This window comes from Ochotona curzoniae, unplaced genomic scaffold (assembly GCF_017591425.1).
Source record: "Ochotona curzoniae isolate NIBS_2020 unplaced genomic scaffold, NIBS_Ocur_1.0 patch423, whole genome shotgun sequence".
In the NCBI taxonomy this organism is placed as follows: Eukaryota; Metazoa; Chordata; class Mammalia; order Lagomorpha; family Ochotonidae; genus Ochotona; species Ochotona curzoniae.
In genome coordinates, this window is record NW_024466999.1 from 648441 (window position 1) to 672116 (window position 23676).

Sequence of the window (23676 nt, forward strand, 5' to 3'; positions counted from 1 at the left end):
ATTCTGCCTTTAAAATAAAGAAAATACAATTTTTAAAAAGACACAGAATTTGAGTTTACACAGAGCCTAGTAAGAGCTTGAAAAAAGAGTCTGGCAGATACGCCTGGGGAGTTCACGCTTTCCCACAGCAGAAGTAACTGCCTGTGGTCTGACTCTGTAAGCTGGGCCAGGAAAAGTGGCAATACCAGAACCAGGATATGGCCCTGGAAGAGATTCCCTGAGGCTGAGGCTTGTTGCATCCACAGTTGCTTTTTTTTCCCCCCTCAGATCAGGCTGGATCATGGAGAACTGTGGTGGAATAAGGAGCTGCAAAGACTGATCAGAGTGGATGCAGTGGGTTAAGTGGAGACTAAGACATCACACAGTTGGAGCCTTCTCTAAGCCAAGTGTGTAGTGCAATTGAGCACTTGGGATTGCAAGCCCAGAGAGCCTGGAGATCAAGTTACATCCAGAGCTGCAATCAGACCGTGAGTCATGTAAGTGGTGCCCCCTGGAGGTGTGTGCTGTAATGATGCTTCTGTCAGCTCTGCCCAGATGCTGTCAGGGACAGAGGGGCTGGTACCCAGATTAATCAGTTCCACGTATGCAGGCTTCCTCCTTGCGGCTCCACCATCAGTGCTAGTTGGAGGCAGAGCTACATGTCACTCTCCAACAAAGAGTTTTCTCCCCTAGATGGGCTGAGCAGTGTGGGTATACTGGTCACCTAAAGGCTAACCAAGTAGGGTGAATCTTGCCAGGAAATCAGAGGAGCCAACTGAGTGTCCATGGTCACTCAGCAGGAGGATGGATTTAAAACAAAAACAAACAAACAAACAAAAAACTCCTTCCTATCTATCAGCAGAATCTCATGATTTGGGAGTGGTCCGATCCATGGCAGTAGCCTGCCACTCTACCCCTCCTCCCTCTGTCCTGCACCCAGTTGCTGAAAGACCTAATAAGACAGCCAGAATTTGAGGATCTTAGGGCTGGGGGCTGGGCAAGGCCCTGGAGGCTACCAGCCTTTCTTATAGGCCAGAAGAGACATGAATCAGCCTCAGGCGCCTCTGCCAGCTGCTGATGGATTTTTCTGCCACTGGCGCTCATTTCCTGAAAGGCTTTTACTTCCACCTTCAGGCACTCCCCCTTAGCAGTGGGGAATCCATAATGATCTCTGAGAGCAACTTGGGGAAGTTGCCATGATCCTCCACTAGCTCCTACGGCAGCAAGGGCTGGGTGTGGGGGAGCAGAGAGGGCACACAGTAGGGGCGAGGAGACAGGTGTCCTATCTGTGGCTGCAGGGGTGGGGGATCAGGGAGGTGACAGCACGGTTCTGAGCCGTCACAGAGACCGTTCCATACTGCAGAGCAGAGCCAGAGAGGCCAGCAGTGTGCCTGAAAATGTACTGAGGAAGAGGCCTGCTGACGGATCCCAACTCCAGGTGACTTCCCAGGCAAACTGACGCGACCTCCACCCCTCTTGGCTGCTTAGTCACCACTGCTGCCTCAGTAGCACCTGGCCCCCCAAAGTCTTGGGGACTTTTCCTGGGCCCCACAGATAGGAACTGTGGTTTCCCCAGCCAGGGAAGGGATCATGTGCACCCTCAGGCTGGGCTGGAGGTCAGAGCTCTGGGCCCATGGTAGGCCAGGGACCATCTTGCAAGTATGGCAGAAATGGGTAGTCAGAGTTGACCTGTCTTGCTCAAAGTGACTTGGAACAACAGGACATTTGAGAGTCTCACTCAATTCATGCTTCCCCTCACCTGTTCCAAGTATTTGTCCCCTGTCACTCCACATGGGAGACTGGATGAAGTTCCTGACTTTTAGCTTGGCCTGGCTGAGTTAGCTATGCAACCATTCAGGAGGTGAGCCAATAGATAGTTCTTCTCTCTCTGTAACTCTTCCAGGTAAATAAGTAAATCTTAGAAAATCTGATTCCTGGGCCTGGCTAAAGTCCTATCATGCACGTGCCAGGATCCCATACGGGTGAGGGTTCTAATCCTGGCAGCCCCGCTTCCCATCCAGCTCCCTGCTTGTGACCTGGGAAAGCAGTCGAGGACAGCCCAAAGCCTTAGGATCTTGCACTCACACGGGAGACCCAAAAGAAGTTCTTGGCTCCTGGCTTTGGATTGGCTCAGCTCTGGCCATTACAGCCACTTGGAAAGTGAACCAGAAGACAGATCTTTCTCTCTGTCTCTCCTTTTCTCCGTAAATCTGACTTTCAAATTAAAAAAAAAAAATCTGATTCTTGCCCTCTGCCATCTTCTGTGTGCCCATGCACTGCCCTGTGGGCTCCCCTGAGCACTGCCCTGACTCTCTGTCCTTCCACCCACCTGGTTGTGTGTCCACTGGCTTTCTCTTTCTTCCCTCTTGTGACTTTCCTGGCCGATTGTTCTGGCACTTTTCGCTGGGCCTCCATCCCTTTCCCTTCTGTCCAGTGCACTGGCACCTGATTCCATTCAATATTCTAAACAATCAGCTTCTCCAACCCATTCCCTGGCACACTGAACCCCCTTCCACCGTGTCTTCTAGAAACTTTGCCCTCCCCTACAGAGGTCCACCTTGCGCCTCACTCCAGGGCCCCCAGTATGTCCAACTTCAGTTGCAAGTTTCTTGGGGGAAGGGAATTGCTCCCTGGTGGAGCCTCCTCCATTTCAGGGCTTTCATTGCTGGTTCCTGCTGCAGGGTCCACCCTTCTAGGGCCTTCGCGGGCCTGCAGGTGTGTGAGCCAGGTTGCAGGTGAGGAAGTTCCTGCATTCACTAGTTAGTGATGACAGCCCCTTTCCTGGACCCAGTCAGTCGCTCCACTGAGCCAGGCAGCCAGGCCCCTGCCCCCAATCCCTAGTTCTCCCCCTCCGCCCTGCCCTGGTGAGTGATGGCAGACGTAGGGCGGGGGAGGGCCAGCTCGTGCGCCGCCAGCATCCGGCGGCAGCGAGTTCCAACTCCCGGCGCCCTCGCGTCCGCGGGGCTCTGGCCGGGTGCCAGGCGCTGGATCGCTCACCACAGTTGGCGGGAGGCCGGACGGCGTGTCCCCCGGGGCTCCCAGGCAGCCGGCGCTGTCTGCAGGTCAGGGAGGGCTCGGCGGGCTGGCGAGAGCGCCGGGAGCCGAGGGCTGGGGGCGGCGGCGGCGCTGCGGAGGCTGCGGTCAGCCCCCGCCCCGCCGAGGGGCAGCGTCTCCCGCACTAATTGGCCCTTCCCCAGCTGCCTTGGCCGGTAATTGCTGCTTGGAGTGGTAGGGTGGAGAAGGGGGATGTTGGAAGTGAGAGAGTTTCAGGGGAGTGAAAAGGGTACTGCTTTTAGAGTGGGGAACCGGGCTGCGGCCGGGGTGGGTGCTGGGGCGGCTAGGGGCAAACGCGAGCTGTGGCACTGGAGCGCCTGCTGGGTCAAGGCAGCCACCCAGAGGCAAAGTGGAGACTGGGGTGGTACGCAGCGGATTCCAACTTCTCTTCCGGGAGTGTAGGTCTGGGGAGGAGCTGACAGGAAGAAGGCAGCATCTTCCTGTGCCTTTGGGGGCAGTCCGGGTGCCCCCACAAATTGTGCTGTGTGCTCAGGGCTCCCCAAATCTCTTTAATATTTTCCTCCTTGTTGAGCCCTGCTGGCCTTGGGTCCTGCTCACAGCACTTCCTCTAATCTGGGGGAGAAGGGCAGATAGGTCTTTTGAGAAGAACCTTGCAGCGGGGGGTATAGAAGAGTCATTGATGACTCCTGTAGGGCACAGTAAGGCAGGGGGAGCCCTGCAGTGAGTCCTTGCCAGGGCCAGAGGGACTGGACTTCACTCTTGATCTAGCGCAGGCAAGTAGGGATTCAGAGCCAAGAACATCTGGATCAATTACCAAGAGGATAGGAACATCAAGAATGGGGGATAACCCCCTCATGATGATGTAGAGTGATGCTTGTCAAGCATTTGGGGTGGGGGTGTCCCAGGAAAATTGAGCATGATTCTTGCTCAGATTGGACAACCCTAAGGTGAACAAGGGAACCTTCCAACTCAGGTCTAGTTGAAGAGGAGCTGGGAGGAGGCTCAGTGGAGGCTGGCTAGAGTTTGTGAGGAAATGAAGAACCCTCCAAGGCAATCGTGGGGACCAGGCTGGGGCTGTGATACAGGTGGGACTCAGGACCTCCAGGATGGGGTGGCCCCTGTGTGCAGGGGGAATGGGTAGCAGGTGCACGCTACTCCAAGTGAAAGAACACAGACACCCAAGATCACCAAAGCAATAAAATGACAACAAGGCCGCTGGAGAGGCCAGAGCGCTAAGACCTAAGCTGAGGGGGCACTGTGTATAGGGGGGCATGTCCCGGCACAGTACACTGCAGCCCCAGTCCATGTGCTGCAGCTGTGTTTGATGGAGTTCAGTGCATGGGGCCTGGCTCCAGGCAGGAGCACACAGCCTCCCTCCCTGCCTCCAGGGCACTGCTGCACCTAGCTGGTCTATGGCTGGGGTAACAAGGTCAGGCCAACACGCCTTGACTCAGGACCATCCTTGTGTGCGGGCTTTGGAGGGGCTGGGGGTAGGAGGGGAGTGGAGATGGGGAGGAAGAGCACAGGTTGTTACTTTCCAGTAGTAAGGGGCTGCCAGTAGATCCTGCAGGCGGGGGGTGGGGGGGATGGAGGGGGAGCACGGGACTTTGACACAGTGGACACAGAAGAGGGAGGAATCTTCCTGAGGCTGGGCAGCTGGGTGCAAGCTGCTGATGAAAGGGCCTGGCCTAGTCCCATAAAGATGTTGAGGTAGGGGGCAGCAGGGCACAGCAGGCTGGGGAGGGTGGGATGGGCTAAGGCTGGAGCGCTGACCTGGAGGCAGGTCCAAAACTAGGGCATGCAGGACTCTAGTCCCCACATGTATCTGCAGCCAGTGTCCCCAGGGCTGTGGGTGACAAGCTTCCTCCTTCACAGCCGCTCTCAGGACTGTCCATGCTTCCTGGGGCGCTGAGGTTGGCGCATCCTGACCCAGAAGGCCATCTTCTCCTGCCTGAGCTTCTCCCCTACCCTTACGTTGAAGTCCAGCCGCAGGTACTGCTCCTTCTTGTCAAACTGCGGCCAGTAGGGCACCGTCCCATCATTGGGATTTCTGTGCAGTGGAAGAAGGGAGAGAGAATGATTCCTTTTTCATGCTGCCTTGTTCTTTCACTGCCCTGCCTCCTTTCTTTTCTTTGCTTTCCCTTTTAGGACCTGGTGTGTAGTGGGAGGTGGGGGGGTATGGTGGCAGGCCTTCAGGTGAAGTTCCATTGTCCTGGCTTTCGCTGGGCCCAACCCTGCCTACTGCAGCCATTTCAGGAGTGAACCAGCAGATGGAAGATTTCTCTCTTTTTCTCTCTCTCTCTTTAATTATAGCTTTCAGATAAATAAGTACATAAATAAATTCCTTAAAAAAAGAATGAATTTGTTATAAAAAGAGGCAGCTTGGTCCCTGAATATTACTGGTTTCCTGTCTGTCTATGTGACCTCTCCCTGGGACGCGTCCTGCCACCCAGACACTCACCAGCCTCACCAGGGGCTGAGTACTTGCCAGGGCCAGGCTCTTGAGTCTCCAGAATTGTGAGCTAAATAAATCTTTTCTGGAAGGTGTGTGAGGGGACAGATGTGAAAAAGCAGATAACAAGGAAAGATTTCTGAGCAGTTTTTATGCTAGGCTGTGTACGGATCTGACACTTCGTCCTGGGAACAGAGGGGAGTGCTAGTTTTAAGTAGGCAAATGACTTGTTTGGGTGGTGTATCAGACAAAGACACTTTAAGTGTCACCAGGAGAATGGATAGAAAGGAGAGGATTGGAGACAAGAAAACAGTTTCAAGGCCAGCCACTGTTCCTTTCTGTTGTCACCTCCACTTGACCCCTACTCTGCCTACCTGGGCTGAACCAGACACCTCCTGTCTGCCCTCACAGTACCTTGTGCTCCGCTGGCACAGCACTGACTGTGCCGGATGGGAGGTTTATGTTTTCCTGTGGGGGAGATCTTGGAGGATGGGGCTCTCAACTACTGCATCCTTGGGCCCCAGCTCCCAGGGCTGGGCATGAAAGTTAAGAACTGCGATTGTTGAATGGGGGTGTGAGTGAGTGGGGGTGAGGGGTCTGGGTGTGGCTCACGGGACCAGGGGGGACACATCCCCGTAACACTGAGGATCTCCTGACTGCCTGGGGAAAGAAGAGGGAGAAGGAGCACTCCAGGAGGCTCTGCCTGTCCAGTGGGATGTGCAGGAGGCACAGAACTGGAGCAGTTGCCGTTGGCTAGCCTTGCCCAGCTCTGTCAGGGGGTCAGACTCACCCTGTGCGGGCAAAGTTGGCCCAGTATCTCATGATTTGGAAGCTGAGAGTCTTCGCTGCTGCTGTGGATGGTCCTGGGGGGGAAGGGGGAACAGAATGGGATGTGGCATTTGGAACAAGAGTCAGGTGGCAGAATACTTGCATGTGCGACAGCATTCCTGATTAGGGACTGGTCAGCCCTTTGGGGGTCCGGGCCTGGAGGGGTGGGTGTGCACAAAGAGGTGGGAGACTGGAGGAGGAGGTCAGGTGGGGCTCCAGCACCTTTGAAGAAAGGAGTTCCGAAGACAAAGCGAATCTCATCCCCATGGTCCGCCCCATCGGTGCAGGGTTTGATGATGACGATAGAGGGGGTTTGGTGTTCAAACTCATACAGGTAGACAGGGTGGCCGGCATCTGCAGACAACGAGGCCGAGAAGGGTGGCAGGAAAAGCCCCAGCCAGGCTTCCCTTCCATCCCATTCCCCCTACCCACCTGCATCCAACAGGGGCCCAGCCTTTCTGAGTTGCAATTCCCCCAAAGCCTATGACGCTAAAATCTCATTTATTTGATTGTGGCAAGGATCACGGAAACCTTTCTTTTTCTCCCTCAGGAAGCTTCCTTTCCTGGCCTGGCATTAAGGGTCTCTGGCATATTCCCTCTGCAGCCCCCACTTTGCCCTCTTTTCCAAGTCTAGGACTCTCAAAGTGCCCCTAAGTCTGTTCTCTCAGCCAGAAAGTTGCCACCCCTGGGCCACTCCAGGTTCTGTCCTCTGGGATAGCTGAGGACCTGCCATTGTCCTGGGGTACAGTCAGCATCCCGCTGTCTCCTCTATGGCATGCTGGGATCCTGCTCCAGCCTGAGGTGTATGAGCAGGGGGTATCCCCAGGTGGAAAGGGGCCAGGCCCAGAGTGGCCTCTCTTGGGGACCCCCACCCAGGGGACCCCCACCCACCCCGGTGGTGGCGGGCAGTCTCCAGTGCACAGTAGACAAAGGTGGCATCACCAGCCAAGTCCATCACGTGGTCCCGGTACTTCTTCCAGTTATGTCTGTCGTGTCGCAGGTACTCCTCCATGGCCCGAGGTATCTGCTCCTTCGTCACGTTCTGGGCGGGAGGTCACGCTCAGCCGGAGCCCTGCAGTACCAGCTCAGCCAGAAGAGGGCGCACCAGTGACTTGGACTCAGGCTCAGCCCTCCAGGGGGAGCTTCCTGGGCAGGTTTTACCCTTTGTTTTTGCTGCGTGGGAACCACCTCCCATGAAATTTAGGGGGCTTGAGGTACCTCGTCCGAGCCCATGACAACCTCCCCTAGGATCCTCACAAGAAAGACCCCCTCCTTTCCCAGAGTAGCTCCTACAGAAGAAGCAGGGGTCCACCCTGCCCATTGCTGGACTCCTCACCAACAGGCTGCTGGTGTTCCACAGGAGCTTGGTGAGGAATTTCTTTCTCATTAGATTCCGGTTTAGCGGGAACCTTAGGATCTGCTCACAAAACAAAGGCCCGGGGTCCATCAGGTTTCTGCAGCTGCTGGTGGTGGGGGTGACCAGAGCCATGTGGGGGCCCCAAGGGTCTTGCTTTTCTCAGGGCTGAGTTCTCAGAGCACACAGCACCCAAAAGTGACCATGACCCTGCCCTCCTGCTCCCTGTCCATCACTAACTCCTGCTCCAAAGCTGAATTGGGGCTGGGCTGTCTACCCTGACTCAGGAGGCTTGGGAATGGGCATAGTAACCCTTCTAGACTATGATCTGAGGAAACGAGTCCCAGACCTGCAAGAGGCTGGCTACTCATCTCCTCTCCCCTTCTGTATCAGTCCTGGCTAGTGACGACAGGAGACTCCCTGGTGGGGCTGTGAGGACCACACCTAGACACATCGCTCTGATGCTCATCACCCCTCCTGACTGCAGTGAGCACCCCCTTATACTCACAAAAGGCAAGAGCCATCTGAACTCCCGGCTGTTGACACCTAGAAGGTAGGGCACAGGTAAAACCTGTCCCCTGGACAAGAGCACCTCAGGGTCATCTGGGAACACCACGCCGTCCACCACAGCACCCATGATCCACGTCATCTGCAAGGCAAAGGGCATTTCCCACCAGGTCCTCACACAGTCACTCCCGGGGTACCCTTAAGTCCCCAGCTCAGCAACTTCCCCCCAGAGGCACTCTGGCTCAGGCTGAGAAAAATCTGAGGTTGGTCACTGTGACCTTGGGAGAATGGACGTGGTTAGGGACCACGGTAGACCAGACCAGGTCGCTGGCCCTTGGGACACTTGTTCTGGGGCATCCATAGAGCTCACCCCCTCACCTTTGAAAATCTTGGCTAGGTGTTACTTCATTGAGGACTGCTCTAGTGATTCTATTTAATACTCCAGGGCTGACATTGTGGCACAGTGGGTTAAACTGTCACTTATAAAGCCCATTTTCCAAAGGGTGCCGGTTTGAGTCCTGGCTGTTTCACTTCCAATCCAGCTCTTGCTAATGTGCCTGGGAAAGCAGCAAAATATGACCAAGTGCTTGGGTCCTGGCTGCCCATGTGGGAGACCCAGATGGAGTTCCAGGCTCCTAGGCTTCAACCTGGCACAGCTCCAGCCTTTGTGATCATTTGGGAAGTGATCCAGCAGAGGGAAGAGTTCTTCCTCCCTCTCTCTCCTTCCCTCTCTCCCTTTCTGTAACTCATCTTTTAAAATAGATACATCTTTATTTTAAAAGCCAGATAAAGTTCCACCTATCCCCAGGTAGGTGTTAGCCTAGCAGTTAAGATGCTGGTTGAAGCATATCTGAGTGCTTGGCACCTGGCATAATCTAGAAGTGTACAGGTTCTGTTCCCACCTCCAGCTACTGGCTGATGCGAGCCCTTAGGGGGCAGTGGGAAGACCTTTGTGGTTACACTTCTACTGCCCCTGTGGGAGACCTGCATTGGGTTTCCTTCTTTGGCCTGACCCAGCGCCAGCCATGGAAGGCATTTGGGGAATGGACAAGAAGATGAAAGCTTTCTGTCTCTCACCTTTCAAATAAATGAACAGAATTTTAAAAAGTCTCCTATTCCCACTCCTAACCTCCTTAACCTTCCCACCTGTGGCTGTTCACTTCTCAGTGGCAAAGGGCTGCTGGTCTGACAGCCCCCTGACTACCACCCCATGTGCCAGCAGCCGGCAGGTGTCTGGCCAATGCTCGTATTGCAGGATGCAACTGCCTCACCTCTTGAGGGTCTTTGCAGATGTTCACGTGGAAGAATCTCTGCCAGGGAAATGGAGGGTATCAGGGTTCCAGGAAGCTGCCCTGGAGTGCTCGCGAGCCAGGGTCCCTTGGGGAAGCAGCTGGGTGGGGCTGGGAACCGGGTGAGGAAGGCAGGGGAGGGCTGCAGGCAGCTGAGCTGTTGTTCTACCTACCATCCTCTTGGACACACGCATCAGTTTAGCCCCGGGCAGGGCCCTCAGGCAGTCCACGAGGATCTGTGAGCTGTCTTGGCTGCAGCCAGCCAAGTGGGCAACCTTCTGTCGAGAAGAAAGGCGGGAGGGAGGGGTGGTGCTCTGGGATGTTCTGTACTCCTTGGCTGAGCCGTGCAGGAGGAGACACACCCACCTTGGCCACCTTCCATGGATTGTAAGTAATGAAGACTTTCATTAAGGCGGTGCCGCTCTGGGAAATGGCCCGATGGAAGAGGCCCTGGGCTAGGGGTGACATCATCTGTAGGGGTGGAGAGTGGGCACCCCCCTGAAGCTCACAAGCCAGCCCTCATGGCTGGGCAGCCTAAGCTGGAGTCCTGAACCTGAAGATGACACTTGGCTGCCTCAGGTCTGTGCTGTGGGGCCCAAGGGGGCTGTAGGGAATCCATGGGGAGGTAAGGGACTTCTGAGCTGCAGAAGCAGAAATGGGGGTAGTGGGATGTGTGCAGCCCCCATCCGAATGCATGGTCAGAGCATCCACCCTGGTGGGTGGGGAAGGCAAATCTACCGATGGGCAGCGGGATGACCACACAGATTGCACACGTGTCAGGGCACTCACCAGTCCCGAGATGCTAATCGCCCCTGACGACTGGCCAAACAGAGTCACGCTGTTTGGGTCTCCGCCAAATGCCTCAATGTTCTCCTTCACCCACATCAGAGCCGCCAGCTGGTCCAGCAATGCCCAGTTTCCACGGGCCTGGTTGTCACCCGTGCTGGGGGTGTGTGGGAGGGAGGGTGAGACTCAAGGTTAGGGTCCTGGACCTGGGTGGTTGGGGTGTGGAGGACTCTCCATCTCATTCCATCCCTGCCCTGTTCTGCCATGCCTCTTACGGACCAGGCTGGGCACCCAACACCCTCCATTATTAGGACTTGCCTTCCAGCAAGGCGGAGTGTCAAGTTCACACTCTCCATCACCCCTTGCCCACACTCTGATGCAGCCCTGCCCACCTTAGGAAGCCCAGGATCCCCAGTCTGTGCTGCAGGAACACCAGCACCACTTTCTCACGGGCCGCCAGCTCTGAGCCCTCGTACGTGCTAGCAGAGCCCACGAGGAAGGCGCCTCCGGGGAACCAGACCATCACCTAGGTGGGCGAGGAAGACCCAGGTATGAATGAGGCGATGGCAGGGGGGGGCGCTGGGAAATGGCGCTGGCAGAGTGCGTCTGCGTGGAGGAGGACCGAGAACTAACTCACAGGCCACAGAGGGTCCCCGGGCGCGCGCAGCGGCGCGTACACATTCAGGTACAGACAGTCCTCGCTGAAGCGCAGCCACTTGTATCGCTTCCTTGTGTTAAAGTATATGGAGGCTAGCTGGCCCCAGGACTCCTGAAGGCACCTGCGGGGCGGCAGAGGCGGTAGGTGCTGCACAATTTCCTACGCACCCCCAGGGTCCACAGTGAGGCGGGAGCACCAAATGCAAGGTCTGGGCATTGTGTGTGTGTGTGTGTCCTGTTAGACGCCCTCCTCCGCACCCATCCCTCTTCCTTGCCTTAAAGGTTCACTCAGGAGGGAGTCCTTGCTCCAGCCAGGTGCTCTCCAGTCTAGAACAAGAATGCCTTGCACACATCCCCATCTTTCATGCCCCCACCCTCCACTCCTTGCCCATAACTGTTGCCCCATTCTGGCCATCACTGCCTGCGGTCTTCCGGACCCTGTCCCCACCTCTTCACTCTCCTTGTCCAGTACTCTTGCTGTACAGGTGGACACAAAGTCCCTGGCTCCCACCACCCTCAGGATAAAGTCTAGATTCACTCACCCTGACGGAGGGCCTCCTTTCCATCCAGTCCTGTCCTTCCCAGCACCCTTTGCTGGTCTCCCACCTCCCAGATGCCCGGTGCTGGTAGCCTTGCTGCCCAAAGCTGCACGCTCCGCCCAGCCAGCTCCTGCCCCTTGAAGTAACTGAGAACCAGGGCAGGTGGCGCCCTCTGCTGGGCATTCTGGTTCCCACTTCACACTGTAGTCCCCAGTAAAGTAGGGATTGGAGTTGTTTTTGAGTCCTGCCTCCCAGCCCAGCACCTTGTCCTGTGTGGCCGCTTGGAGAACTCATGGGAGTTCTCTGGATGCCTAACCTTTTCCCCTGGGTTCGGGCTGCACCCTCTTGGTTAGGCTCAGCAAACCCTGCCTGCATGTTTCTTTGCCTTGCCAGCACAGTGTCTCATCCGACTGTGGTCTTCCAGAGCTGTCCCTGTCAGCAGGCTGGCCTCCCCTCTGCTCCCTCCCGACCGTCTCAGGTCACCTGGATGTAGTTGTCTTCCCCGCCCCAACCATCTCTCTGTCCCCACCCCACCACCAGAGCCACTCCTGTCCCGGTCACCTGTGACCTCCATATTGCCAAATCTCTCTTGTTGCCTTACTGGCCTGGCACCCTTCCTGTGGCCTCAGCACGCTGCCCTTCTGATTTAATTGTCCCTCTCTGGCTTCTGTGACACCTGTCTCCCTTGCTTTGCTTGCCCCCCCTCATTAGTGGTTCCTCTCGCTGTTCCCGGTGGCAGCATGGGAGAGCCCAGGCCACCTAGATCCTTGTTTCTCAGTTCTTTGGACTGTTTTTTTCTCCCAGAATTTTCTCACTGGGCCCTTGGGCTTGACGGATGTTGCTGTTACTGTCATGCTGATGGCCAGTTTGCTTCCAATGCCACATCTGCACACAGACATTTATTAACGCATCACACTCCACATGCCCCAAAGTGAGCTTTGGTCCCTACCCCCACTCCCCGCTGCCAAAACCTGCTCCCTCCAGTGTCCCCTTGTGTCTTATATGTGTTCTTAGGCACCTAGGGTAATAGCTGTAGGATTTTGTTTTGTTTAGATCTTGGGCAACGTGTGTTCTCACAAGGTTTTTCTAAACCTTACACTTTGACTAGCTGATGCCCAACATCACTGGTGATCATCACAGAATGTTCTGGACAGATTACTCAGTGGTCTGAAGAAACAGTGGTATCCTTGGTCGGGGTAAAATGACCAATCCAGTCCTTCTAAGGACAGTCACTGGCTCAATCCTAAGCACAGTGGGAGGTGGCGGTTAGCCCTGTGCATTTCCCATCTGGGTGCGCCCTGTGCAGGAACGAGCTGGTAAGTGCTTGGGCTCAAATCTATGGGGAGAGGCGGTGCTTGCAGCTGACTGAGCAGGTGGGGTCCCCTCTGCTCCTCAGCCGCCAGTAGGAAAACTTGGTTCCCCAGCAGGTCCTAGGACACAGTTCATGACCACTTCCCCCTCACTTGGTTATCTTTCCCATAGAAAAACGGAGAAAAGCATTTTCAGCCCCTTATCTTGCCTTCTCCATCAATCACCTCCTTGTGAAGTTTGAAACTGCCTGTCCATGGCAACAGCAGGTTCTCAGTGAACTGTTCCAAGCCCTCCCTCTGACGACGCCCCCTCCTGCCTACGTTCCTCTGGCTCTTACGAAGGCGGGTCAGTGGTGGCGTATCTGGTTCCTTTCCAAGGCTCTGGAGGTTCTGGGGGTGCAAATCTGCGGGCTCCCACAGGAGGTTTGGAGAAAGGAACTCCGAGGAAGACATGGATGGGCGTCCTGTACACGTACACCTGCTTCCCTCGGAGGGTCCCATATTTGGTGACCACTAGAGGTTTCTGGATGTGCCAGGCACCTGGGGAGAGAAGAGAGAAGTGGTCACCCTTGTACAGCCACTCACAGCCACAGAGACCCAGCTGCTGCTTTTTGTGACAATCAAAAAGTCAAGCTTTAAAAAAAATTTTGTTTTTAATTGGAAAGTCAGATATAAAGAGAAGAGGAATGACAGAGTGGAAGATTTTCCATCCGCAGATTCACTCCCTAAGTGTCCGCAATGGCCGGAGCTGAGCTGATCCGAAGCCAGGAGCCTCTTCTGGGTTTCCCAAATAGGTGCAGGGTCCCAGTGCTTTGGGCCGTTCTTGACTGCTTTCCCAGGCCACAAGCAGGAAACTGGATGGGAAGTGGGGCCACCGGGATTAGAACCAGTGCCCATATGGGATCCCGGCGCATGCAAGGTGAGGATTTTAACCACTACACTATTGCGCCGAGCCTGACACCTCTTTTCCTGTGACTGACATTTGCCTGGCATATTTCTGGGCGGAAGTCACAAACATGTGCATTGTGACTCATGCACACATCCATACCCACATGTACATGCAATACATGCATGATTCATCAACCAAGAAAAACATGGAAACACAAGAGCCAGGGGCCTGCCCATTTGCACGCAGGCACGTTTGTACAGTATGGTCATACATAGATTACACATAGAGTACATGTGTTCAGTCCCACATCCAACACACACACACACACACACACACACATGCACGTATGTAGTAAAGCCTGCCTGACCCTGGCTGGCTCTTGGAATAGATATGAAGTCGGACAAGTTGAAGCTGACCTCTGCCTGTGGCTCCTTCCTGAAGGGTCCATGTCTCCCCTCCTCCCCTACTGAAATGGAATTCTTCTGGGCCTCAGTCTTAGGAGGCTCAGTCTGTAAAATGACACAAAGCAAATCTGATCCAGGAATTAGTGCTCCTGGCTGTGCCTCAGAACCATCTAGAGATTGTCATAAAAACGCAGATTCCTAGGCCCCATTCACAGGACCATCTGAGAGCTGCATCAGATGGTCTGCTCTCTCCCGGAGATGTGGATGCACTTGGAGTTGGAAGGGACACTTGGCACTGGTGTGAGAGCGCATACCTTCATGCTGCCCACCACAGCTGGCCGTGTCAGTCTCCCTGCCCACATCCCGGGGCTCTCTGCCCATCTTCTGGAAGACTTCTCTGTGCATGTATTAGAGACCTCAGTGCTGGCCCTCTGGGCACAGAGATGGATCAACGGGGTCAAGGGGCCACCCGAGCTTCCTCTGTGTGGGCAGCTCTTTGAAGAAGGCAAAGCTTTCCCACACAGGCTTCTCACTGACCCAGGGGAGTCGGGAGGCCCAGGGGCCCAGCTGGGAGCAGCAAGCAGCCTGCAGTCTCCTAGGACAGAGCTAGGGGGCAGAGGTTTATCGGCTTCCTGCTGCTTTCCCTGGATCAGGGGCTACCCTGGATGGCATGGCCATAAGTGATGGTGGGTGGGTCCTTGTAACGCAGCACTAACACTGTGCTGCTTTCTTTGTAGCTTTCTAAAAACATGTAGGATGAGTGCTATTGTTGTAGTATAGTGCGTTAAGCTGCTACCTGCGATGCTGGCATCCTACACAGCACAGGTTTGTAAATAAGATGCTCCACTTTTGAGCCAGTTCCCTATTAAGGTGCCTAGGAAAGCAGGGCAATTGGCCTGTGCTCAAGTCTTCAGGTCACTGCACTCATGTGGGAGACAGGAAGGAACTCCTGGCTCCTTGCTTTGCATTGGCCCAGCTCCGGCTGTTATGGCTATGTGGGGAATGAGTCAGTGGATGGAAGATCGCCCTGTCTCTCCTCTCTGTAACTTTGTCTTCCAAATAAAAATGAATCACTTAAAAAATAAAACAAGTATATCATAAACAAGTCTTTGATTTTTTTCTTTTAAAGCAAAGAGGCCTGGCGTGATGGCTCAGTTGGCTAAATCATCTGCCTTGCAAGTGCCAGGATCCCGTATGGATGCCGTGGTGGCCACTGATCTTTCTCTCTGTAAATCTGCTTTTCCAATATAAATAATCTGGTATTTTTTTTCTAAAGGAAAATCAGTTTTGACTTTCCTGGTGGTCATAAAGTGTTAATTAGAATCAGGAATTGTGACTTCTACCTAATAAAAAATCATAGCACTGGTTCTGATGAAGATAATGTCTTGAGAAGACAATTTGGCAACATATATGAATATGTGTTTGTATATAGCATTAAAATATAAAAATATGCATTATATATAAAACATATAGGATGCTAAAAACGTTCACATGCTTTCACTCGGTAATTTGACTTAGTCTTTCCCCTGTACGAATAGCAAAGAGTGTGGAGCAGGTGTTTAGCCTATTAAATAAAGGTGCTGGTTGAGAGTGTGGGTTCTGGGCCCAGTGCAATAGCCTAGTGGCTAAGGTCCTCGCCTTGCATGTCCAGGATCTCATATGGATGCCAGTTTGTGTCCTGGCTGTTCTACTTTCCATTCAGCTCCCTGCTTATGGTCTGGGAAAGCAGTCGAGGCCGGTCGGTCCAAAGTCTTGGGACCTGCACCTGCTGTGAGAGACCTGGAAGAAGCTCCTGGTTTCTGGTTTTGGATCAGCTCAGCTCTGGTCATTGCGGTCACTTGGGGAGTGAACAGCAGATGGAAAATCTTTCTCCCTGTATCTCCTTTTCTCTGTAGAAAAATGAATAAATCTTAAAAAAAAAAAAAAGAATGTGGCTTCCGTATTCAGCTGTGGCTGCTGGCTCCAGCCTTGTGCTGATGTAGACCCCGGCAGGCTGCAGGGATGGCTCGGGTATTTGGGTTCCTGCTATCCACATGGGAGCCCTGGATGGAGGTCCTGGACGCCGGCTTCCTGTTTTGGACATTTGGAGTGAAACAGTGAATGTGAACTCTTTTGTTCTCTCTATTTCTCTGTTGCTGTCTCTCAAAAACAAAAACAAAAACGGGGTCAATGCAGTGGCATAGTGGCTGAAGCTGCTGCCCACAGCGCCGGCATTCCAAGCGGGCCTCACAGTCCCGGCTGCTCCACCTCTGATTCAGTTTCCTGCTAACGTACCTGTCAAACAACAGGAAGTGACCCAAGTCATCTAAGGGCCCCTGCCGTCCACATGGGAGACCTGGAAGAAGCTCTTGGCTTCGGACAGGCTCAGCTCCAGCAGTTTGGGGAGGGAACCAGCGGATGAAAGATCTCCTCTATGCTGTATCTTCGCACTTTGCCTTTCCATAAATAAATAAAACAAATTTTTGGAAAAGAAGAAAACCAAAAGAATGACTTCTGTATCATCACCTACACCCCGCGGGACTCTGGGAAGCAGGTGTGTACCTGGGAACAAGCAAAGTGAACCTGACTAAAGCAAACTGCAAACAGCCTTTGGTGAGATTCTGAATAATTAAAAAAAAGCCAAGTATGAATTGCGTGCATGCTAACATTGCAGCTACGTACAATTATACAACAAAAAGTTTTTTTTTAATGCACCGGAAAACTGAAAGCAGCATTAGCAAAGTTTCCTTCACATTAAAAATCAAATATTTACGTAAACAAAAGTGATTCTGATTACAAGGGTCATGTTGACTGTGGTGGACACACAGGGAGCTGGCATGCCCTAGGTTTTGATCTGGATGGTGGCTTCATAAAATACATAGTTGTATAATTAACACAATATCCTCTCCCCCACACATAATGGTACAGGTGCTGTGTGTGCGTCTTGTATGCATCTTCTAGCGCAACAAGCTTTTGTAAGAAGTGTTACTTTTGGGCCTGGTGTGGTAGCCTAGTGGCTAAACTCCTTGCCTAGCATGTGCCAGGATCCCATATGGGTGCTAATTAATATCCCAGCTGCTCCATTTCCCATCCAACTCCCTGCATGTGGTATGGAAAAGCAGTAGAGGATGACCCAGTGCCTTGGGAACCTGCACCTGTGTGGGAGACCCGGAAAAGGCTCCTGGCTTTGGATTGGCTCAGCTCCGACCGTTGTGGTTACTTGAGGAGTGAACCAGGGAATGGATCTTTCTCTAACCCTAACTCCTTTCTCTGTATATCTGACTTTCCAATGATTAGAAAAAAAAGACATGAACTATTTAAAAAGAAATAGTGTTACTTTTAAGAAGAAAGAAGACACTAGGGAGAAACTGGCAGGTAGTCAAGAGGCCCCTGAGGGAGGGGGAGACAGCAGCAGAATGCCTGTTTGGGAGGGAGAATGAAGGGAAGCTGTGGACCCCCTCCCCGGTCCAGGAGCCAGTCCTTGCGAGTCTCACTTTGTACCGCAGCCCTGTGGACTCCTAGCTAGGGGTGATCGCGCCAGGAATGCCCAGCACTTGTCTTTGTGCCATGCCCTGCTGTCCCCAGGAGGGGTGAGCTTGGGTCCCAGTACCTCTCTGGCCTGGCCCCTTGATGGGGGTTGGGGTGGTGTGGAAGGGCTGAGGGACTTACCCAGGGCTGCCTGCTGTACCAGGCAGACGGCAAGGAACAGGCCCTGGCTCCACTTCATGCTGTGGCGGCTGGCTCCTGCCACAGGCTGGAGTGCTATCAAGGCTGTGGGTGTCAGATGGTAGCTGTGAACACCAGCCAGCCCCGCTTTTTATCTTAATCCGTAGGCGCTTGGGTGGGAGGAATCAGGATCAGCTTCTGTCCAGCCCACAGCCTTGTGCTGCCTGCGGGTGACAGGTGATGCTGGCTGGCTGTGACTCCGCCGGCCAACTGGCCAACCTGCAATCCCTGGTTGGCTTACCTGTACTGTGGCCTGAAGGTGGACGAGTGTGAATCAGGCCCTGCGCACACAGCAGGTGCTAAGAGGAGAGCTTTGTGGACTGGCAGTGTGTCGGGCCTCCTTGTTCCCTCATGCTTGGTCCAGATTCTTCTACTGCCACGTCTCTGCCCTTCTTCACTGGGACCATCAGGGAGCAGGTGGGTGCGGGGCCTGGCCTGAGAAATCAATATGGCAGCCGCCCTCACTGGCTAGTGGCCTGGTGTAGGGGAGCAGACCTGGGGGCAAGCAATCTCCCAGGCTCCCAGTCCAGATGCAGGAACCCCACAGCGGGTAGAGGGAGGGTGCAGTTCCCTTCCTCTCCCTGGCTCCTGGGGAGGTCTGAGGTTCTGGCCCACCTCTGGGAAAAAGGGATCAGGGGACTGCAAGGTCGGGTCGGGGCAGCTCTGCCTCTTGTTTTATAGGCCTGGTGGATGCTTAAAGTATTCTCCTCTCACAGTTTTGGGGGCCTTCAGAGCAAGCCCTTATTGGGACCCTGCTCCCACAATGACCATTCTTGTAACCCTGCCACAACCCCCAGGGGTGTGGAATTTCTACCCAGTCATTGCTGCCTAGGTTCTAGGTACTTCTAAAGCAAACCCACGCCAGGCCCATGGTGACCCTTGGCTGTCCATCCTGTGGGATCTACACAGGTGAGCCCTGCCCTGGCCCTGGCCCAGCAGGGGTGTGGCTTATCCACTGCAGCCCCCTCTGTCCCACCCACTCCGACAGGGCAGGGCTGTCCTTTCGCGAGCTCAGGCTCTGCCTGGCTGAGCACCCCGCGGTGGGCAGCCTCCCTCACTCTTCCCCAAGATCTCCTGAAGAAGCTGCCCATGACCCTGAGTGGAAGGAAGTGGGTGAGAGGCAGCGGTTCTCTCTGAAATAGTCGATCCCCAGCTTTCTCCCAGCTCAACACCCTAATCCAGGATCCAGCTGGAATGTCCTGGTGTGTGTGTGTGTGTGTGTGTGTGTGTGTGTGTGTGTGTGTGTGTGTGTGTGTGTTTGCGCGCGCTGGGATTGTGGAAATTGTTCTAAGATCTTTTTCCAAAAATCAAACAAGCAACAACAACAACAACAACAACAACAACAACAAAGCATTCATAGTGATGTGGCTTGGAAACCTCATATCCCCTACATTTTGGGGTCTGAAAGGTCACACTCAGGGTCCTCCTCCCCATCACCCCTTCGCTGTTAACAAAGCAGGTGGCTTTGGTCTTCCATGGCAGGTGTGTGGATGACATAGCCTTTCCCAAAAGTGATTGAACCACATGGAGCAAGAGCCTTAAACTTGCCTGCATCCTTTGACCGAGAAGTTTGGGCCGGGAGGCCATCCAAAACACACAGAGAGCTGTTTACCTTGGTGTCCTGAACCTTGTTGACAACAGCCTCACCCCTACACAAGTGGAAGGGATGGTTGAGGAAGGGACATGCTGGGGCGGCCAACTCACCAAGCAGTACATTTTGGACAGTGTTCTGCTCCTTGCTGGATGTGTGACCCTCACCAAAAATAAAAAAAAAATTAAATTGATTTATTTATTTGAAAGGCAGAGAGAGAGAGAGAGAGACAGAGAGAGAGAGAGGGAGAGAGAGAATCTTTCACCTGCTGGTTCACTTCCCAGATGGCTGCAATGGCCAGAGCTGGGCAGGGGTGAAGCCAGGAGCCAGGCGCAGGTGTCCCATGTGGATGCGGGGCCCAAGCACTGAAGCCATCCTCTGCCCATTTCCCAGGCTGTAAGCAGGGAGCTGGATCAAATTGGAGTAGCTGGGACTTGAACCAGAGCTCATTTGGGATACTGGTGCCACAGGTGGTAGCTTTACTTGCTATGCCACAGTGAGGACCAGCCACCCCAGCCAGCAGCCTGGAACCTTTTCTGGGTCTCCCATGCGTTGGCAGGGCCCCATCCATTGCCTCTCAGGATGCACATTAGCAGGGACTGGGAATCGGAAGCCAAGCCAGGACTTGCATCCAGGTACTGCGATAAGGAATACGGGCATTCCAAGGCGCGTCTTACCATTGTGCCTGCCTCTTAGTGTGTGATTTAAAGGGGGCCGGGATGAGACCACTTGGAGGGGTGGCCTGGACCATAACCCTCTCTGCTGACTGTCTTCCTTGTTCCCCTGGCCTCCTCTGGGCTGGGGCAGCATCAACAGGATTATGGAGCCTGGACCCTGGGAGGTGGGGCTGTTGCTGGGGCTGCTGCCCAGGCTCTGACAGGCTTCACCAAGCACCCTGAGTGTGTTCCCCATGGCAGGAGCCAAGCAGGGGAAATGGGGTGGGGAAGACCAGCCAAGGATGCAACTCCACCTGCCACACCTGGGGACCAGCCACGAGGGACTTCCCCATCCTGCTGGGAGCTTCCTGGGTCAGTTCTGTGTGGGCTTCAGGGACCAGGCCTGTCAACAGCTGCCTCCACACTCATCACCTCTCCCAGAAAGCGACAACCTTTCACCTGGCCTTGATGGGAACGCTGTGCACCAGGGTGTTTATGGGTTCCGTCTGGGGCTCACACAGGATTTAGCGGTGCTGCCTCTTTGCCTCCTCTGTAACCCTTTCGTGTAAAATTAACAATTCTTTCTAAAAATTAAAAAGAAAGAAAATTGTGGGCAGGTGTTTGATGAAACCACCACTTTGGAGGCCTGGAGCCTTCCCTGAAGTGCCAGAGTTTGAGTCCCTGATCCTGAGCTCTGATCCTGAGCACCCAGGGACCCAGCAGTGACGGTTTAAGTACTGGGGGACCTGGCACCCATTCATGGGGAGACCTTGGTGGAGATACAAGCTTTCAACTTTCAGCCTGGCTCAGCCCTGGCTGCTGCAGGCATTGGTGGTGGGGGGAGTAATCCAGAGGATGGAAGATCTCTCTTTCTCTCTCCCTTGCAAGTAAAATGAGAACAAACAAACAAACAAACAAACAAATAATATTGTGAGAAAATAAAGAATCTGTAAAATAAATGGGAGAACTTGCTATCCCCATGGATTAGGTGGCTTAATTCGGTGCAGATGGTGATACTCCCAAATTGAGAGGGCCAATGGCCTTTTTCTTTTCCTTTTGTTAAGGATTTTCTCTTTGTGGCCAGTGTGATGGCTCAATTGGCTAATTCTGTGTCTGCAAGTGCTGCCATCCCAAAGGGACTCCAGTTTGTGCCCTGGCTACTCCCTGTCCCATCTAACTCCCTGCTTGTGGCCTGGGAAGGCAGTAGAAGATGGGCCAAAGCCTTGGGACCCTGCACCTGTGGGGGAGACCCGGAAGACGCTCCTGGCTCCTGGCTTTGAATCATTTCAACTCTGGCAGTTGGCAGCCATTTGGGGAGTAAACCAGCAGATGGAAGATCTTTCTGTCTGTTTTTCCTTATCTCTGTAAATCTGCCTTTCCAATGAAAACAAACTTTGAGGAAAAAAAGATTTTCTCTTTGAGTCACAGAGTATGTAAATTTAAAAAAATTATTTACTTTTATTTTTTAAAAAGATGTATTTATTTGGAAGTCAGAGTTACATAGAGAGATGGAAAGACAGGGAGAGGGAAGGATCTTTGACCTGCTGATTCACTCCTCAGAGGGCTGCAATGGCCAGAGCTGGGCCAAGGAAGCCAGGAACTCCGAGCTTCTTCTGGTCTCCCACACGCAGAGCAGGAGCTCAAACACTTGGGACATCCTCAGCTGCTCACTCCAGGTCATTACCAGGGAGCTGAATAGGAAGTGCCACAGCTAGTCCTTGAACCAGCACCCTTACGGAATTCCAGCTCCATAGGCAGCAGCTTTTTTCCATTAAGCCACAGCGCCAATCTCTATTTGATTTGTTTAAAGGGTACACACAGAGATGGAGATCTCAACTGTTTGTTCAGTCCGGAAACGTACATGTACGGACTTGTTCCCTTGTCATTATCCCTAGACAATAGTACAACCGTTGACTTAACACTCACAGTTGTTTAAATATTGTTTTAAATAGTCTAAGTAATCTAGAGACGACTTAGGTGTGTGGGAGAGGTCTTGGGGCCGCATAAAGCTGCTGGGCACACCTGCATCCCTTATCCGAGGGCCTGGCTTTGGGTCCCAGCTCCACTTCCAGTTTCCTGTTAACATTGAAAAAAAAAAAAGTGGGGGCCCCTGGCACGATGACTTAATGGCTAAAATTCTCACCTTGCAAGTGCTGGGATCCCATATAGGTGTTGCTCCACTTGTCATCCAGCTTCCTGCTTATGGCCCACAGTTTGCTGCAGAGACACATGCAGCCGGCAGTGGCAGGGTGTTGGAACCCGCTGCATGCTGTCCGAGGCTGGTGTTGCGGTCTCTGCCCCCTTGCCTGTGCTGAGGGTCACCTGCCCCGACAAGCTCCAGCAACACGGTTCAGGTGTTCCTGCCTGTTCCTGCAGCGCCCCCTGGTGCTCACGCTGTTGCACTGCACACACGGCCCTTGTGGTGGCCCTGCCGCGTGCAGGTTCCTAGGGTCCACCAGTCGCTGCCCTGCTCGGCACGCTGGCACCTGCTGGATCTGTGTCTTGCTCCTTTCAGCTCTGCACAGCTGCTTCATGGATCCTGTGGGCAGGGCATCAGTTCTTCCAGGACACCTTGGCTGGCAGATGGAGAGTCTCCAGCGGGTTTTGGGCCAGGGGCAGGGGAGGAGGGAATAGAGAAGTGAGAAGCTTGGAAATCTTCCCTCCCCAAAACCCAGTGCTGCCGCAGAGGCAGACATGGTGCCAGTCCTTACTCTTGCTCCTTGTATGGGGGACATCTGACACGAGACGGGGCGGGATGAGACCTCATCAGGGATGAGGCATCACACGCGGTTGACTTTCTCAGCTCTCTGCCGCCCTCTAGTGTACACCCTCGGTAGCCCCCTTTCCCGTGACCTGCTCTGGGCTCATTTCAGCACCGCCCACCGTGCGGCCCATTACCTCTGCTGTTCACGCCCCCCCACCAGCTCCCAACCTGCTTGTCCCGCTTTGCTGACCCTCAAGGCTCCATACACCTGACTGTTGGGACCCTGATGGAGGAAATTGATGAAGACAGGGAGGTCTTTTATGCCAAATAAAGAGCTTGAACTTGTTCCAGAGGGAGACCGAGAGTCACTTTTTATTTAAAATTTAAATTTATTTATTTAAAATGTTTGTTACCTAGGAGAAGGGCTTGCAAGTCCATGTCGATCTCCGGGTGGGATGGGAAGGGATGGGGGGAGGTGGGTGAGGGAAAAGACCCCACCTTCCTCCTGTGACTGTGTTGGGAGGACATGGGGGGTGCACTGCTCCTTGCTATCAGATCAATGTGAGCTTTTTTTTTCTTTTCAAACTATGAGAGAGAGAGAGAGATCCTCCATTCATTCTTCCACTCCCATTAATGCCTACAATAGCTAGGGATGAATCCAGGAGCTCAGAAGCCACATCTGGGGCTCCCATGTGGGTGGTAGGGACCCAAACACCTGAACCACCCACCCTCTGCTGCCCCCCAGCGTACCCAGGAGGTTGTATAGGAAGTGGAGGAGCTGGGACTTGAACCAACCTCTCTGCTAGGAATGTGGGCATTCCATCCCACGCAGCTACTTACTGTCACCCTACAGCAGTGCCTCCTGGCACTGGGGCGGGACATGTCACCATGTCCCTCTGTCACCATGTCCCTCCTTCCTGCCAGGTGGACTTCCCATATAGGACCAGTCCCAGGCGCAAACTCCTTTTCTGTTTCCATTGCCCATGAAGACAGTGATGTAACCAAACAAGG

General features: G+C 53.8%; 1 protein-coding gene across 2 annotated transcripts; it reads right to left on the reverse strand.

The window, feature by feature from the left end:
* Positions 1–4856: 4856 nt before the first annotated feature.
* On the reverse strand, positions 4857–17715 carry LOC121167724 (carboxylesterase 4A-like). Of its 2 annotated transcripts, XM_040997295.1 has the most exons (14): positions 17658–17715; positions 13055–13256; positions 10848–10989; positions 10603–10736; positions 10214–10367; positions 9791–9895; positions 9598–9702; positions 9407–9445; positions 8137–8277; positions 7611–7691; positions 7166–7316; positions 6497–6628; positions 6237–6309; positions 4857–5044 (listed from the first exon to the last, which is right to left on the reverse strand). In XM_040997295.1, the coding sequence occupies exons 1-14, from the start codon at positions 17713–17715 to the stop codon at positions 4876–4878; spliced, it is 1686 nt and encodes a 561-aa protein (XP_040853229.1). In that variant the 3' UTR covers positions 4857–4875. The 2 variants fall into 2 exon arrangements, with proteins under 2 accessions (XP_040853229.1, XP_040853230.1); XM_040997296.1 differs by lacking the exons at positions 6237–6309; positions 6497–6628 and having other exon boundaries at positions 4880–5044.
* Positions 17716–23676: the final 5961 nt, after the last annotated feature.